Raw genomic sequence first — 19,052 nt, 5'->3', positions numbered from 1 at the left:
CCCTCACCCTGTTCCTTGCCTGTAGGTCCCCACTTTCACCTCATCTTTTTCCCCTACTGCAATAGTTCTGAATAAAGTCTTTCTTACCATTTTAACAAGTATCGGAATAATTTTTTCTTTAACATGAATTTGCCACAAACCTATGAAAACAACTTTTGTATTTCAGAGCTTTAGATTTTGGATTTGCTGATACGGGACTGTGGACCTGTTGGGTTTAGTTTCACTATGTTTTTCTATACTTCAGTCAGAAACCTACCTATCTTGATGTTGTTGAAGAAGTAATTCTACTTTGTTCTGTGCTTCAGATTTCAGTGCTTCAAGCTGATCCTCTACCTGGTTATAAAAAAAGAGACACTTATTTAGGGACTGGTAAATAAATCTAAAGCATGGAAAATTTAGAGGTTTCCAACTAGAGGAAAGCTTTAGAAAATGCAAATGGAAGTAATGCTAAAATTGGATACAGTCTATCTCTCTTTCATTAGATCTTTCACTTTGGCTATACTCTCATAAAGCTATACAGGCAAATCAAGGTAATTCCTTTTAGTTATTGAGAGATCATTGCAGAAGCAACTTCTGTTAGAGAACAACAATAACCTGACTTACTTTAAAGGATTTAAAAAATGTATATGCCTAATACTGTTCTCTTAATGAATTTTAATATAAAACAAAGTAGTGTTCTCACCACTTACTGGATATATCCTCCCTTTAAGATAAGAAATCTCTGTGTCTAATTCTCTTAGGATTTTACTAATAGCTGAGCCCATGTTGCAGTAGTGGATAGTAGACATGCTGTCGTGTTCATATATTTTCTTGCCTGAGGCTTCTTCAAAGTCAACTAGGATTGATCGGATTTCTTGAAGCACTCCCTCATGACTAAGCATCATCTTTCTTAGCTGCTCTATCTGTGCGCTGCTATCTTTCAGCATATCCTCCTTAAGGCATTTGGCAGCTTCCAGCTCATGCACTGTATTTTGAAGCTGATTTCTTAAATCCTCCTGAGACTGACTCTCCCTTCGTCTATGAAATGAAAGAGAAGAAATAATATTGATAGAATTCATATTCACAAAAGTGCTTTATACTACAAAGAGTAAAACTTTAAAATAATTTCAGATAACAAATCCCAACCTGATGTCAGCCATGGCGTCTCTCTCCTTTTGCATCTCTTGAAGTTTTGTTTGCAAATCCGTGACAGACTGCCTTAAGTACAACTTATGTTTCTCATACAATTCATTGCTCTGAAAATAAAAAATACATGCAAATTAGTTTTCACTAGAGTAACACATTTCCTTATAGCTAATAATTTCCCCCAAAATACATATATATTATTTATTTATTTTTATATTTGCTTCTTTTGCCCTTCCTCATAGTTCAGGACCTAATTGACTATTTCTCACCTAATTACTGGAATACCTTAACTAGTCTCACTATCAAGTGTGGCCCTTTTCCATCCATTCTCTACTTTATAACCCAAATGCTTTCAAAACCAAATCTGACTTCTGGCTTAAAATAGAGATAGGTATAAGTTTTATTGCTGAAAACAAGAGAATTAGTTGAAATTTGAAAGTCCCCCCATGTCCCACTTACTTAAAATATTTAACAGCAGACAACCACTACCCAAAATTCTAGGTATTCTACTACAAACGAAGTCACTCAAATCTCTGAAATCAATTACTGAGGGATCTGTCAGCCTAACACTTGACTTGACGCCCACCTCATTATCCCAGAGCAAAGCCATCAGGTTCTGCCCATGGGAAGAGAGTATGCCAGCAGTTTTTTCATTGTTCATCCTAGAGAATGAACAAAAAACAAAACCACTGATCACTTGAAAATTACAAATAAAAAAACACAGACCAAGATTTAACAAATAAGCAAGCATCCAGAAAAAAAAGACACAAAGTTAATGCAACAATGGAAGGACACTTCCTAAAATTTGTATTTACAGAGAAGTTTGAGTGATACTACAGCCATAAAGTAAGAACAGGATACTGTGCCAAAGTGATCAGAGCAGAAGAAAGCATTCTTGGAATTAAAAATGCTATTGCATATGCTGATGGACAGTGACTGTAACGGGGTATGTGGTGGGGACTTGATAATGAGGGGAGTCTAGCAACCATAATGTTGCTCATGTAATTGTAGATTAATGATACCAAATTTAAAAATTAAAAAAAATGCTGTTGCAAACCACAAAGTTGCCACAGAAACGTAGCAAGTCAAGAAATGCTTCCCCAAAATAGAAAAAGTAGACATAATTCTAAAAGAAAAGGTTACAGATTTAGAGGTTTAACCTGGGAGACAATGACTGACTAATAAAAGCTTTGGAAAGAGAAAATTGAGGAAACAGAGGGGAAAAAACTATCAAAGAAAAAAACAACTGAATCCTCAAAGCTGAATGGCACAAATCTGCAAACTGAAAGGATCCACTGAATCTCTAGCACAGGGAATGAAAAAACTAAAATCCACACCTATACACATTATGGTGGAATTTCTGAGATAAAAAGACTGTGAAACTTCCAAAGAATGAACTTCAATTCAGGAAAAACATCATCTACAAAGGAACAAGAATCAGACAGACTTCTACTTCTCAATAGCAATATTGAGTACAAGGACACAGTATTCCCAAAGGATTGGGAGAAAGTGACTTTCAACTTTTCCCAGCCAGAGTCATTCTCAGAATGCAAAGTTTCATAAAATTCACGTCCCATATACTCTTAAGTTTCTAAAGATGTGCTCAAACTAAATGAAGAAGTAGATAAAGAGGTTGACAGAGAACAATGAACCCTGAAAATCATGCATCAAACCAGGAAAGCAGTGATAGGACTCCCAGGAAAAGAGTTACATAACAGACTTAAGGAGAAACTCATCTAGGCTGTAAAAAAAGACAGAAGACTCCTGAAGAGTCCTGGGTCAAAGGAGGATTTGAGAGAAAACCTGTATGATAGTTTTTTTGTTTTTTATTGAAACATTGTTTATATATAATCTTATATTGGTTTCAAATGTACAACATAGTGGTTCAACAGTTACCCATATTATTAAATCCTCACCCCCTCTGGCGTGGTTACTACCTATCAATGTAGAAAGAAGTTAGAGAATCATTGAGATAGTTTTTTTTTTAATGTGGATATGACAAAGTCAAATAGCATAACAACAAAAAATGCAGTTAGGAACCAGTGGAATAACAAAATGCTACACAAGAAAGGAAGTGTAAAAGGATAGTACCTGATTCTGCAGGTGGCAATGTTCATATATTCAATATAAAGTAATTCCTTTACATTCTCCTTTTATAGTCCAGGTGAATGACTACACTAGTCTGGAAACAGATTTGAGAAATACACATGAGGCACACTGGATTGACTTAGTGATAAAGTGGTTGCCAGGGAAGAAGAAGAGGTATCAAGAATGAAGCAAGTTTTCATCTTGTGCAACTATGTAAGGTGGTACCACATATAGTTGGAAGAAACACTAGAAGAAGACTGGGTTTGGGGAGAGATCATGTATTCAGATGGAAATGAATATAAAACCTGAGAAACAAGTAGAAATGTCAGGTAGGGATGTGGATATACCAACTGGTGTGGTGTTGAGTTCTGCACGAGAAATATAAATTGAGCATTCATTATGCATAATTGGCAACGGAACCAATGAGAATTACTATTACTGTTTATGGACAGTTCTGCTGGAAGAAAAGTTGAAGAAGAATGAACTCAAATAAAATCAGGGGAGTGTGTTTCCCTGAGACCTAGGAGAAGAGTGTTTCAAGGGGAAAAGGATAGTCACCTATGTTAAATGTTGATAAGGAGTGTAAAGCATTGACCGATTTAGCATCACTGCTTACGCTTACTGTAGCATAGATCTCACTGTTACTATCATTTTCTATTTTAAATATTTCAGCCATAAGACTGCAAATGTGTACATTGAAAGGACCACATCTTTTCCATCTTTATATATCCAGTATTTAGTACAATATCTGTTACATAGGAGGTTCATGCTAAGTATTACAAATAGTCCTGTTATTTACTGATTTCACCATGTTTATTGGGAGCCAATCACGTGTCAGATACTCTGCCAGTGGATGGATATGGAAAATGAATTAAAACACTATTTCTTTCTCTCTTTGGTAATTATGTGTTCCATCTGTCTATCCATCTACCCATCCATCTTTATTAGTGTACTTATAAGGTATTGTCACTATGTGTTTATATACAAGCTCCCCTTCAAGTCTATGAACTCCTTATGAATCCTATATTATTCACCTTTATGTCCCTTATACATAATGCAATAGTACATTGATTTTCAGCACTTCATAAAGTTGTAGCTTTTTTTCTAAAAATGCTCACACAGTCTGATGGAGTAGAACAGTGTGTTAATGAACAAAATACAATGCACAAAATACTACAACAGACATGTGCACAAAGGACAACATCTGTAAGGAGGAGCACACACCTAATGCGGTCCAGAAGAAAGGCTTCCAGGAACAAAATTCTTGAGTTATGCCTTAATGGGTAATAAGAATCTGCCAGGCAGACAAGGTAAAGAAGAGGAAATGGCCTGGGCAAAGGCATGAAGGTCTAGAATATCATGGTACATCCAGGAAAGAACAAGTAGATTGATGTTGCTGGATGGAGGATACATACAGGGAATACGTAGCAGATGAGGCTAAACTGTACAGGCAGAGGTTGTATCCCTAAGGGCTTTGTATGCAATGGTAAATTCGACTTTTAAGCTTATAGACTACTGGGATCCAACATTCAATTGTAAATATGTCTAAAGCCACTTTGATTCTATATAAGGTCCACTTGAAATTGTTAACAAATAACTTGTATGTATTATTTAGCTATCATGTATGTACATATGTCTAAAAACCAATCCCTACCACTGCTCTGTAAAGGAGAGCCAGGTATTGTGAATAGCAGGACAGCAGGCCTGAACCAATTATTAAGTATAATTACAGATGAAAGTCATTAATTATAACATTTTGAACTATACAAGCTCATTAAAATTAACCATGAAACCAAGACATTGTGATTGATTATTAACAAAAGAAAAACTGGTATGTCAGCTTTTCATCAGCCCAATTTTTAATACTGAAATAGAAGACATAGGTCAAATTAACAAGTTTAACCAATAAATCCATTATTAAGTTTTTCTTCCAGGAAGTTTAGGTCCTTTTCCAAGGCAATGTGCACCACTGTCATCCCAAAGGCATTAGGTACTAGAAGAAAGAGTGCCACTCACTTCATTTAGTCTTCTCTGCAAATCTTTGACTTGATATGAATATTCTTCCAAAACACGTTCAATGTGTTCCTTTCCAGGGCAAGGGATGACTTTTCTATGAGCATCAAGCTCCACTTCATGTTTAGGGAAGAAAGGAATTTGTGTGAAAGTCCCAGCTATAGATGTGTTTTCAGTTATTGTACCACAAATAGATGACACAAAAAACGGACTTGAAGAACCTAAATATGAAAGAATTAATCAATTAACTTAATAATAAAATAATTTTGTGGCACACATATTCTAGCTGATTCCCTTATTGAACCATGAAGGCAATCAAGGTTTCAGGGGGAAAACAGATAAGTCAAAGATTCTAAGAGCCCTGAGAGAGGAACACAAGATTAAAAGGAGTAGATAAGGGAGTTTTACTTGATACTGATCACGTGATACTTGAGCTGAATGAGCCTTGAAGCATGTAAGAAGTCACTAGCACTTCCTCAGGCAGTGGTAGCACTATGACTACTGCCCAAGAGGCTTGAGATCACATGGCATATTCTGGGCGAAAGGAAAGCAGCAGCCAGAGGAGAGAATGAAAATGTCGGCAAGGCCATGAAGGGCATTTGATCATGCCTCTGTGTCTGGATTTCATCTGGGGAGCTCTGGGAAATCATTAACGGACTTGAAAGTAGGGAGTCATATACCGCGGTTTGTGGTTTGAAAAGACTCTCTGGCTTCAGTGTGGAGAATGCACTGGATGCTGATAAATGGAAGGTACAGAATCTAAATAGGCAGGGTAAGGCTTTCAACAATGCAGGCAAGAGATGGCAAGGGTCTGCCCTAAAGCAGAGACAGTGGTGATAAGACACAAGTGCATGGATTTGAGAAATAGATATGGTAAGTAAGAGAGAGGGAGCTATCAAAGATTTCTCTCAGGTTTTAAGCTTCAGCAGCATTTAAATAGTGATGTCTGATTTGCAAATACATGGACTTAAAGTTCAGGAGTGGGTTTTACTTCAGAGATAAGGATTTGGGAACCATCAGCCTGTGAATTCTGGTGAATCCTTGCAGTTGAGAATTATTCTCAAGCCTGAGTCCTGACCAAGGAATTGCAGCTGTGCCCAGCTGGACTTCAGAATGGCAACGAACCCCTGTACTTCTGTCTGCCCCTTTGGAGTAGCAGTGCTGATAGCGGCTATCCTATGCCTGACATGTCTGCTGGGTGTCACAGGTCTTCAGGCTAAGAGGAACTCTACTCAGGGATCTGTACTTAAGGAATTACAACTGAGGAGCTTCATCAATATCTGTGTCTAATTTAGATAAAGAGATGGGGGAAAATGGGCTTTTGAGCAGATGCTGTAATGGGATGGGGCCTTCTTGGGAGAGCGTAAATGTATTCTGCATGTGAGAGGAAATGTAAATAATTTGGGACCAGAGGGTAAACACTGGTGGTTTTAAAATGTGTCCACAAGTCCTTTAATAGTCCTCCCTTTGATAGATAGAGGTTAATTTATAAGAAATGAGAAATAAGAGTGTATGTGTATATTTATGCACGTGTGTGTGTAGCAACTGTGTAATTTTGCAAAAAGAAACATTGGAAACATAATACAGAAACTCAAGAAAATGGTTACCTACAGGGTTTCAGGGACAGGTGGAAACAGTGGAAGGGACAGGGATGGCAGCAACACTGTTGGATTACCTTTTTTACTTTTGAGTCATATACATGTCATACATGTTCAAAAGATAAAATGAAATTGAATGCTATAGGAAGAAACCTAAGCATATAGTAAATGCATAATAGTTGACAGCATAAGCTCATAGAGAAAAGAGTTGCTCAGGTAACCTCAGAATACAGTATTCTGACTGTGCAGCCTTAGTGACCTTTATTTAACCAGGTAAGTTGTTAATGGTGGTAGTGTTGTTATAATTCTGAAACTATTTTGTGTGTACTGCAGAAGACAGTAAATGAATAAACTGAAATTTTTGAAACTACAGTTTTCACTGTAGAGGAGACATAGAAACAGAATGGGGGAAAATGAGGAAGAACTCCATGGCATTAATTTGAGTTACCATGTGAACTTGTAAAAGAAATTTATTTTTAGGCTTTATTAATTTTGTTACTGAATGCTCCTAGACAAAATGATACTTCAGTAGCAATATGTCCACAATGCATAGAAATACCTTAGTTTCTAAGTAAGATTCCCTACAGAAAGGGACCAGGAAATGACGGATTCCAGGTCTGGGGCAACAGACAAAGTACAATGTATGCCTGGAACATTTCAATGTACCAGAAAGCAATGAAGTCAGATACTGTTACAAAGTGATACAGAAGCTGGCTTAAAGGGGCTGGCCAAATTTGCTACACTTCACCATCACAAACCACAGTGACAGCAATGCATTATAGCACTTTGAATTAAAAAACAATCTATAAATCTATAATGACAGTAATTAAAGGAAAATTTTTCTTTCCTGAAGAATGTCTGCTAATCACTATGGTAAAATTGGAAAATCAACAATGTAGTAATTGATTCAGATAAAGATCTTCAAATTGATGCTAAAACCATTGGATGAAAGGTTATTTAGCTAAGATATTTGCAAAATCTCAAAGGGCCAGCCTAAGGATGACTTTTTAATAACAGGGGAAAATATAACTTTAAATTATCAGGACCTGCCATTAGATGTTACCTAATTTATGATGTAAAAAGCATACAATGTTACCAATGTAAAACTCTTGCCAAATGAGTTTAATCTAAATCTAAACATGAGAAATAATCAGAAAAAACTAGAATGTGGGATATTCTATAATACAACTGGTCTGGACTCTTAAAGTCAATGCCATGAGAAACACCAAGAAAGGAGAGAGGACAGTTATAGATCTAAAGAGATCAGAGAGTCCAACAACCACATACAATTTGTGGTCTTTGATTAGATATTTTTTAAAAACAAGCTGACAAGACTTTTGGGGGACAACTGGAGAAATTTTAATATAAATACAAATTAGATAATACTGCATTGGTAGTAGTTTCCTCAGACATGATAAATTGGCAATGTAGGAAATTACCTTTATTCAGGTTTTGAGGCAAGAATACCTTCAATTTCAGGGCAATGAAATACAAATTGCAGGCATAGAAAGAAAACAAATATGATAAGACATTGCCAATTGGTACATCCAATTGAAGAATGTATTCAATGTACTATTTTTTCAGTTTTCTACAACTTAAAAAAAGTGCAAAACAAATGTTGAGGGGAAGAGTTCACTGGATTTAGTGAAAAAGGGAAAATCTAGTCACATTGGTCAGAGTCATCTCATTGGAATACTGGGTTCAAAAGTCCTGAGGCAAATGTTTGCAGAATGAGTGGATGTGTGCAGACCGAATACAAACATGTCTTTCAGAAGTCATAGCTATGCAGGAAAGAAGAGATAAGGGAGGTAAAGGTCAAGGAAAAGGTTTTATTTTTTCTTGTTTTGTGTGTGACGTATATGTGCAGTGTTTTTAGGTTGAGAGAGATTTAGCATATTTATACTGATGGGTAAGTGCAAAAGGTGAGGAAGGGACTGAAGATATCAGAGTGATCAGGGATAATTTCTGGAACCAAATCTCTGAGGAGGCTCGGGGTGTGCTAGTGGTCATGGAAACTAAAGTACTGGTAGCAAATTGAGAAGCTTTCTCCGCCATTGAGCTATGAGAGAAGGAGGAGGACTAAATTGAAAAAAATAGTGGGTCTTAGGGCTATATATGAGAAAGTAAGAGATTATCAGCCTAAGGGCTTCTATTTTCTCTGGGAATCAGGAAATGATGTTATCTGAGAGTGGGAAAGGAGGTGGTAGGGTAAGGGACTTGAGAATCGTGTAATTTTGAAATAAGCATATATTGTGGGAAATTGGAGAGAGAACTGGCTAAGATCATGAGAAATATTCCTCAGCAGCAACAGGGACCCAGCTGAGATGGGAGACAATGACTCTGAAATGGAAAATTGGTAGAAAATCCACATTTGTGTATTTTCTCTGGCAGAATCTTCCAGCAAACCCATTACAAAAATAGAGAAGGCAGTTAGCCTGTTAAAGATTGGGCTTTCCTTAAGTGTACAAAGGAACAATAAGAGAAAAAGGAAGGTGAGGATATTGCCAAGTGATTGGCTGAAATAATAAATGATACAAAAGAAACTGAAGTTGGAAGGCAGTTGGTAATCTAGGAGTAAAATGGCAGAATCTAGAGCCGTTGTTCTAAAACCTTGTAAATCAGGATCGCCTGGGAGCTTAAATAAAATTCAGTGGTGCCCAAGCCTGATTCCTGACCTACTGAATCAGAATCTTCAGGTGTGGACTTAAGACATATAAATGTTTTAAGATCTCAAAAAGTGACTTTTTCCCCCAAAAAAGTGATTTTGACATGGGGCCATGGTTGAGAACCACTGCTTTCAGGAGGCAGAAAAATAGGAGTTCTAGGAATAAGGAAGCGAGAGGGCTGGAAGGTAGGAGGTTGGATCTCAGAAGTCTAATAGTTCCTGGTAATAGGAGCCAAGACAGGTAAGTGGGCGGCCAGAGTAAAGGTCAAGATGGTAAGAACCGAAAAGGTCAAGGAACTGAGGCTAAGATCGTAGATGGGTCATCCATAAAGACAGTGATATTAGGGGGCGATGATGTGCCTGAGGAGGCCGAGACCACCCGGGAGCTGTGCCAGTGCCCTTGATGAGTGTGGGGGATACAGTTCAGAGGGGAGGTAAGCAAGCGGAAGTGGGTGGGAGAGGAGGGACAACAGAGTGCGGGTGACAGTGGCACCTTACAAAGGCAGAAGCAACCTGAGGGGCAGAAACTTTACAAAGTAAGTGTGCTGAAATAAGAGTTTTTAAGCAGATGAGTAAAACAATAGACTTATAATTGAGAATAAACTGTGGATGCCTTCTTCCAGATGAGAGAGACAGGGCAGGGGAAGCTGTCAGGAGCTGTGCAGGTCATTTGCCTGACTCTCAAAACCGTTCTCTGTCCTTTCCCTATTCTGCTGTGTATTGTAGAGAACTACTTTCCCCAGGCTCCCTTCCCAGCTGTGCTTCCTGAGAAGTTCACAGTAGGAGATGATGGTGAAAGACCAGAAGGCGGGATGTGGGGAGAAGGTAAGGTGTTGCTCCCTGTCACCTGCCTCAGACAGGCTTCTGGCAGCAAGTGGGGGCATCAGCTCCCTCCAGGCAGCCCTCTCTGTGCTTCTAGCTCCGGCTTCCATGCCCCTATAACCGTTCTTCTCACTGTCCTTCCAGCCCAAAGGCTGGTAGCAGCTTCCTGCAGCCTCTAATCTCTGGTTGTCTCATCCTCTGTGAGGCATCTCAGCTCTTTCAACACCTGCATTACCAGGGTATTAATACCCTGTATTAAGTTTCACCTATTTATTCCCCCCGTTTCTGTTTTCCTGACTATATCTTTGGAATGAAGTAATTTCAGTCAGAGGTGGTGAGGGCCTGAACTAGGATAGCACTAATGGGGACAGAGAGGGGAAAATGGGTTCAAGAGTCATTTCTGAGAATCGAAGAAGCAGGACTGAGTACGTAACTGGATGTGGGGGTGGGTTAGGGAAAGGTCACAGAATCCTGGCTTGGACCAGACTGAAGAAGAGGAGTGTTAGGGCAACATGGAATGCGTTGCAGTGCCTTAACATAGATACAATTTTTAAACCAAAAAGTATTATAAATGTATGCTAAAAATAAATGTGCTATTTTTAGAAGACTAAACAATTTCTTCCTCAAAAAGTAGAGTTATAAACAATATGGTAAGCATTCATGACAAAGGTCTATGACTTGCACAGTTACAACCCAAACATACTAAAAAACGGCAGCTTGAATGAATATTGTAAAGACTGCTTAATTCTAATTTTTTCCCCATTTTTTATAAAGAACACATACCTCCATTGGATGTGATGCCACTACCTGATAAAATATCTTCATTATTTGATTCAGAAGCTTTTTGTTCCATATTAAATATTGCTACCTCTTCTTAGAGATGTTGAAATATAAATGCTTCCCTATTTGGTTCTTTTACTTCTTGTCTATACAAGACAGGGATTCAATCTTTATTAATACATACTATGAGAAAAAATTCACAGAAGAGGAACTGAATTTTGTTTATATTTGAAATTTGGTAATAATTTTTCAGCAGCAAAATATTTATTTATATAGAAATATTTATTTCAATACTTATCACATAAAATTAATAAGAGAATAGTATCTTATAAAATTATTGACTTTAATGGCCCAGGTAGATTATTAAAGACACCTTGAAATTCAAAAACTAATAGTTTAATTATTGTGAGAATTAGCACTCTGATTTTGGGCAGTTTTTTCCTTCTTAAGTCTCACTCATAAAGTTATACTGTTAAATAATGGGGGAAAGTACCTCCTTAGTAAGAAGTCACAAATTAGTAAAAAAAAAAAAAAAAGTCACAGATCAGCAAATTGTAATCACTAATAACAGTCAAAAACCTTTCTTAATATCAAATAGTGCTCATAATTTTAGAGTAGGCAAGAGGGACTTCCAGATTTGGAGAATAATGGTGGTAGCCTGATTCCAAATCTCCTGGTCATCCTCTAAAGACAATCATACAATCAACAAGGAGAACAAACAAAACCACATGGGCTTCATGCCTTCACATCATCAGAAGCCAGAGAATACTGCAACCATCAAATTTCCTATAAGCAGAGGGAAAATTTTACCCCAAATTGCTGCCACAGTCCACCTGCCAGCATTGCAGGCTGCGGGTAGAGTGAATGGGAAAGGAGAGGCTGAAAAACAGAGGGGAACAGAAGGCCCAGAGGAAGCCCAGCATGCCTCCAGAAAGTGAACAGTGAAAGTCAAGATACTAAGCACAGGTTGGAACTTTATGGCCCACAGCCCTGGCTATGTGGTAAGGGCTTCAAAGTGTGCAGGGATCAGAAGAGCAGCCTCAGAGAAGCAGTGTTTCTGGAGGAGAATCAGATATGGGAGAGGAAGTGATCCCCCCTGGAGACATGGCAGTAAAGAGAAAGGAGGAAACAAGAAAGGAAAATTCAGGGACTAGCAGAAACAAAAAGAAGCCAGGTAGGCCAACTCCTGCCCTCCCACTCCACCACCACCACCATCCATAAAAAAACTGCCTTGAAGAGGGCACTCTCAACCTAAGATCCAAATGTAAGCCCTAAGAACAGAGGGACAAGGAACAACAGAAGCAAACAAATGGGAAGCAATGAGAGAGAGCTGATTCAGGAAAGGGAAGAAAGAGAAGAAAAAGAAAAAATTATATCTGAAATGAAGAACAAGTTAGTATACGAGGGAGGGGAGATTATAACGGAAACTTAAAGTGTTAAGGCAAGGGTGACCATTAAAAAAACAACAAACCTTCTTGAGTCACAAAAGAATTTTAAAAAGAAAAACTAAAGAAGGAACACCAAACACAGTAAATATAATAATAATTATACCATCAGACAATAATGTAGTAATAATATGACAGAATTTAGACCAATCATAGTAGTCATATCGATAAATGTGAAGGAACTTGCCTATTTAAAGTGGATTTTCAAATTGGCACTTAAAAAAAATTCAACTCTTTGCTATACATAATAAGACACTTAAAGGCCAAAATTCAAAATGATTACAAGTAAGTGGACAAAGATTTGCTTGACTAATTAAAATGATAAGAAAGAACAGGTTAAAATCCTGATACCAGACTAAGAAGTCCTCAAGCCAGAGTACTAAATCAGACAAAGGGCTCTTAGGGATAAAAGCTGCATCCCCCAAAAAGATATACTTCTGACTCTATGCAGCATGTAACATAGCAACCACTTAGATGGAAACTAAATGACAGGAGATGCGGGAAGAACTAAAAACAGTAATGAGGAGATTTTAAGACTAAAGTTGAGATAGGACTGAGGAAGTCAGGCTAAGTTCATAAAATAAGTAAGGTTACAAAAGATTTAGATAAAATAATCACTGAGGTGGACTTCTTGGATGTATATCAAATGCTACACTTGGATGCTAGAGAATAAGTCTTCCTCTCAAGTATACATGGAACATTGACAAAAACCAAGCACATTCTAGAGCACAAATAAAATATCAGTAGTTTCCATAAAGTTGAAATCTTACAAACACTACCCTCTATTCACAATGTAACAAACTAGAAATTAAGAGGGAAATCCAAAACCAAAAAGGCCTTTCCGCCTGGCAATTAAAAGGCCTTCTGTTAGATAACTCATGTGATAGGGGAAATATGAACAGAAATTTAAAAATTTCTGTATTAAAGAAATTTCTGAAAAATGAGAATGAAACACTATACATAAGAATCAGATACATTAAAGCAACACTTGTTACAATAAAAATAAAAGAATGAAAATAAGTGAATTAAATTTTTAACACAAAAGAAAAAAAGAAAGCACATGGTAGGAAATAATAAAGGACAAATTAATGAGGTAGAAAACAGAAGAGCAATAGATTAAATTTATCAGTCAGAATCCTCATTCTTTGGAAACAACAAAATAGGCAAGGACTATCAAAGTGATGGAAAGAACATCACATATAACATACTGTTTACCATTTTTACCATAATTCATTGTTGTTAAGCATTGTTAAAAAAAATTTTTTTGACCTGTAAGGTAAAAAGTATTTTTATTGAACAGAATTTCTTTTTATTCCACTCACAGTTTCTCCCTTTTGATTACTGAGTGTCATATGGTGTCAAAACTTTACTACATCTGTCAAAACTACAATTAGATAAATTTTACCTTAATGTGTTTCATGCTATCTTTTTTTAGGTAGGGAGACATTCCATGGAGAATTGCAACAAATGGAATGTTAGTCAAGTTGCCAGGTGATCTAGATGTTCTAAATACAAGAGACTGCTGTTTGGAAAAAAAACCACCACCACCTCTTTAAACAAGCTTTATCATGAATGTTTGCTGTATAATTTAACTTACACACTAAAATGATGCATTTGGGGATTCAGGATGATGAAAGAGACTACGAAAATTCAAATAGCTGAGAAATGTTATTTTCATAAAGATAAGATTGAAGTATGAAGGGATGAGAAGAAGTAGAATCAGAGCCCGCTGTTGGTATCAAGCAGGAAGCAACACCTGTGAGCAAGGTAAGCCGAACTGGAATTAGAAGTTGGAGAAGAGAGAAGAAGAAAGAGGAGGTCTGACTTTAGAATATTTCGGTGTGGAAACTACATTTGTTTACTACATATGGTGTAAGAATGAATGTAATAAACTCATTAGTACTAGAGAAGGTGTATTCTCTAGTATCCACTGATTGGTGGTAGGACATTGAAGAGCAGCAGTCCTTCAGAGGGAAATTTTATTTTTAGAAAATTAACGTAAAGAAGATAGCATAGGTTTATTTACTTAAACAAGAATTTTTAAATGGTTATTTATTTGTAAAGCTGCTTAGAACTTCTGTTTGCCAATGCTGCCGGTTATTTTATTTACTCCTTAGAGTTGGGAACCTGTCTTTAAAAGTAGATTTTCAGTATTTTAGATTGACCATATCTTCAATTTGGTCAAATCATTCAATGTTTCTCTGTTTTCATGACACTGTAAGACTGAAATATTATTGCTATTTTCAGGCATAAAGTTTATTATGAATTTCTGGAAAAAGGAAGGGTTTTGTTTTTGTTTTTGCCTCAGTTAAGTCATAAAATTGTTAAAACACTGCACTTTGTTGATTTGGGGATCATAGCAAACTTACATGTGCTTGATTTAAATCTCTGGATAAAGTACAAAGATGAGATCTTAGCCTCTTCTGGTATGCCCAAGATTTATTAATAACAATTCTGCCTGATATAAAGTGATAAACAGGTTCCCAATGAAAGGAGCTTTAAATTTCTGACAAGGTATAGCCAGGTAAAGATTCTACTCTGGTTATTTTATTGGAATGTTATAGAAAGGTTCTCAGAAACCACAGACCACAAAAAGAGGACCTTTAGAGGGAAACAGTTTGTAGGATTTAGTTTTCATCATACAGTTGAACTAAAGGGCTTAAAGGTATCTCCTGGGTTCTTACCCTTCTTCTTGGCTTCCTAAAGAACAGGGTGGCTGTGCTCCTATACTTCCCCTAATGTGAACCTACCTTGACCTTATGGGTATTGAAGGTGGACCTCTCCCATGACTGTGATAGAATGTGACTGTCTCCATATTAAGTTGACTTAGAATCTATGCTCTATTTTGAGTGGGTACAGATCACTTACAATGTATATTTAGTTTCCTGTATTCATCAGCTAATGACACAAGGCCCTAGGATGCTGAACCAATCTACCTTCCCCCAGAAGCTGAAACTGGGGATTTTATAAAACTGGTCCATACTCTCACAGAACCATTTTCCTCAGGAAATTCTAACGTACCCCAAGGTTGATCCAAATACAGTTGATCCTTCAGTTCAAATAACACTGGTTTGAATTGCATAGATCCACTTACATGTGGATTTTTTCAATAAATATACTGGAAATTTTTTTGGAGATTTGCAACAACTTGAAAAAACATTTTCTTTTCTCTAGCTTACTTTATTGTAAGAAGACAATTGTAAGAACATAAGTATATGATACATTAATCATACAAAATCTATGTTAATCAACTGTTTAAGTCCTTGATAACACTTCTGGTCAACACCAGGCTATTAATAGTGAAGTTTTTGGGAAGCCAGAAGTTATATGTGGATTTGCGACTGCATGGGTTGGTGACCCTAACCCCCATATTGTTCAAGGATCAGCTGTACAACATATCTGGGCTTGGTTCAGTCTCAGAAACCCAGTGAGAACAGTTAACGTCAAACAGCCTTCACTGTCTGAGTTACTGTCAATTGTTTGTTAACTTCACATCACTCTTAATGTCTGCTCTCTCAGACACATTCTTTCTCGGATGTTGTCATCGACTATTAGGGTCCACATCTTGTGATCCATAGCTCTAAAATCTACTTGATATGTGACCGTGAGGACAAGATTTAACCTCTGTAAGACTACAAGATGGAGAAAAAGAGTTAACTGACATACTCATATACACCTTTACTATAAAGTACTTGCCTCAATCTATATGCATATAGTACCTTAAAATAAGATAGAAAACCATGAATAACAATCCTGTCTTTATAATTGAAGCAGTGTAACTCATTTTCCTTAATAAATGGCTTATCTATTTATCTAGAAAGAATACGTACATTTCATATAGGTCCACTAATAGAAGAGAAAGTGGGTTTAAGATGCACTGAGTAAACACGGGGAGTATCCTCACATAATACACCATCAGCTATTTAAGAACCGGATATCATCAGCACATAATACTGTCTTGTAAGGGAGGCAGCATGGAAGAAGCACAGAACTTAATTCTGTCATTGGTTACTTGTGAAAGCAGGGGCAAATCTTTTCATATGCCTAAGCTTATTTCTAGCAATTCCAGATGAGATTACAGTCATGTTTTCCAAATGTTTTTTAAGCAGTGGAAGAACCCCGGCTATACACACTCCTCTCTGCCGCAGAGACACCTATATGGAATGCAGGAGGCTCCACTGAGAAAAGTTTGAAAATCACAGAGATAAAGCCCTTGTAGCTTTATTACCTTACATATTCCAGTCTAGGCATTCATCAAGTTCAAGCCTTCAGACTCTAAAATAAATTAGATATAAATATAATAAATGAGTGAGTGTATCAATTGTACATATTCGCAATTTGTAAATAAAACTCAAAGTAAAACAAGAGATACCTTAATATCTGGGTATTCTTATTTTCACCTATCCTAATAGCACCTGAAAAAAAGAAAATATTTTAAAATCTGCTTATTAATGTGTAATACTTCATTATCTGAAATTTAATATTTTCAAAAATTTCAATTTACAAGTTCGTTTTCATCACTTAAGATCTTGACATGACACCTAAAACACATCACAGAAAAACAGCAACAAAAAAAATCTTTAAATTATTTTTGTTTGGGGCTTATCTCATATATGAAAGCATATTTTATTTAATAGCCTACAGCACTTATCTAAGCTATGTTTATACAGCAGAACATGTTGAATTATATGCTCCCTATTGGTTCAGTGTTAATTTTGGTGGCACAGATCTTACTGGCATTACCAAGATAATGCAGCAAATAAACCTATAGGCACATGCCCTTCTTTCCCCCACAGTATCTTTATTCTCAGACCTGACCTTAATCTATATATAGTCCAAACTGAATTATATAGACCACCTGAATGTCTTCTGATCCTTTAAATTGCTTTTCACTGCTTGGAGATGCTTTAATCAAGGAACAGCTCTTGTGCTTGGTTAGAAAGGTTACCAGTGGAACTTCTGCTTGGTGAATCAGAAATAAGCCTATAAATGTTAAGCAGTAGAGCTCATATGATAAACAATTTGGATTTAGGGAATATCTCAGTGTAATCTAGGTGAGCAGTTGTTGGCAGCCGCGCTCAGAAAATAGCGCCCAATGCAGGGCAGCCGGAAGGCCCCGAACTTCCTAATGACAAATCATCCCATACCACTGAACTACATGCTAATTGTGCCTTGGCATAAGGACCAATGAGACCCACCAAATTGTTATGCTAATAAGGCATATGGAGCCGCACCAACCAGGTCAGAGCATGAGAACTATATAAGCAAGCCTCTCCTTCCCCTCTGGGTCCTGCCCAACTCATTTGTTTCACAAAGAGCTGAAGAATAAAGCTTTCTGCAGAAGAATCCTGCTGTTGTTGTGTGCTGTTCTTGCCGGCGAGGATGGGGCACGCGACAAGTGGTGCCGAAACCCGGGGACCAGAACATCACCGGCACAGGGAGGACCCTTTAGACATCTGGAGAGGATTCAGAACTGCAGGTCAGAAGAAAGCCCGGAGGGGTAAGTTCCGAGAGGCCCCTGCTTTTTAGGATGATGGTTGATGGTTCTCTGTAAATAAGGAGGCACCATGGGGAATGCACCGTCATTAGTCACGGCGCTGCAGACAGCTCTCAAAGAGCGAAACTTGAAGGTCTCCAGCAAAGTCTTAGGATCTTTTGTGAAGGAGATAGACCGTGTGGCCCCCTGGTTCATTTGTTCAGGGTCCCTCTCAATCCCGAGCTGGGACAAACTGGGGAAAGATCTTGATAGAGAGGAGGAGGAGGGTAGCCTGAGGGGAGGCACCAGGCCCCTCTGGAAACTGATTAGAGCTTGTCTGCAAGATGAGAGATGTGAAAAGGTAATAAAAGAAGGTCAGAGAGCATTGACAGATATCCAAGAGAGCATGTCAGAAACGGAACGGGAAACAGAGAGCGCGCGCGGCCGAAAAAAGGCCACAAAAACGAAGGTAAAGAAACCTCAGAGTGAGGGAGAAAGCCCGCCTAGGGCAAAAGCGAAAGAGCCCCGAGAAGCGAGTGACGATCGCCTCGGAGAAAATAGTAAATACCCCTGGAAAGAGTTGAGGGACCTCCAACTCTCCAATAGGGAATCTGAGGAGGAATTAACGTCCGCAGAGGAAGGGGAAGAAAATAAAACCGCAGAGTGCAGAAGTAAGGGAACCAGCAAAGTTGAAAAGCGGACCAAGGAAAAAATGAAAGCAGGGTGTCCCCCGACGCCCGTTGCCCCGCCACCTTACGTGAGTGGCGCACTCTCCTTTTGCCACCCAGATACTCTTCAGGCAATTAGACAAATGTTTCCTGTATTTGAGGATAACGGTGTACGCTCTCACCAACCCCTGAGTCATAGACAAGTTAAAGACTTAGCGGAATCCGTCCGAGCGTATGGGGTCAGTGCCAACTATACCATAGCACAAGTTGAGAGATTAACAGAGACAGCCATGACACCCGCAGACTGGCAATATGTAACTAAGGCATGCCTTTCTAGTATGGGGCAATACATAGAATGGAAGGCATTGTGGC

At 37.9% G+C, this 19,052-nt stretch overlaps 1 protein-coding gene across 1 annotated transcript in view; it reads right to left on the bottom strand.

The window, feature by feature from the left end:
* Nucleotides 1–16,772, bottom strand: part of CCDC158 (coiled-coil domain containing 158) — an 87,314-nt gene extending 70,542 nt beyond the window's left edge. The window contains exons 1-4 of the mRNA XM_073236289.1: nucleotides 16,765–16,772; nucleotides 1,126–1,235; nucleotides 690–1,017; nucleotides 257–333 (exon numbers count right to left, since the gene is read on the bottom strand). Coding sequence (XP_073092390.1) covers nucleotides 257–333; nucleotides 690–1,017; nucleotides 1,126–1,160 — 440 coding nt within the window. The 5' untranslated portion in view covers nucleotides 1,161–1,235; nucleotides 16,765–16,772. The remainder of the gene's footprint in view (nucleotides 1–256; nucleotides 334–689; nucleotides 1,018–1,125; nucleotides 1,236–16,764) is intronic.
* Between the last annotated feature and the right edge of the window lie 2,280 nt (nucleotides 16,773–19,052).

The sequence above is a fragment of the Manis javanica genome, chromosome 5, assembly GCF_040802235.1.
Source record: "Manis javanica isolate MJ-LG chromosome 5, MJ_LKY, whole genome shotgun sequence".
Classification (NCBI taxonomy): Eukaryota; Metazoa; Chordata; class Mammalia; order Pholidota; family Manidae; genus Manis; species Manis javanica.
This window is presented reverse-complemented; position numbering and strand designations above follow the sequence as displayed.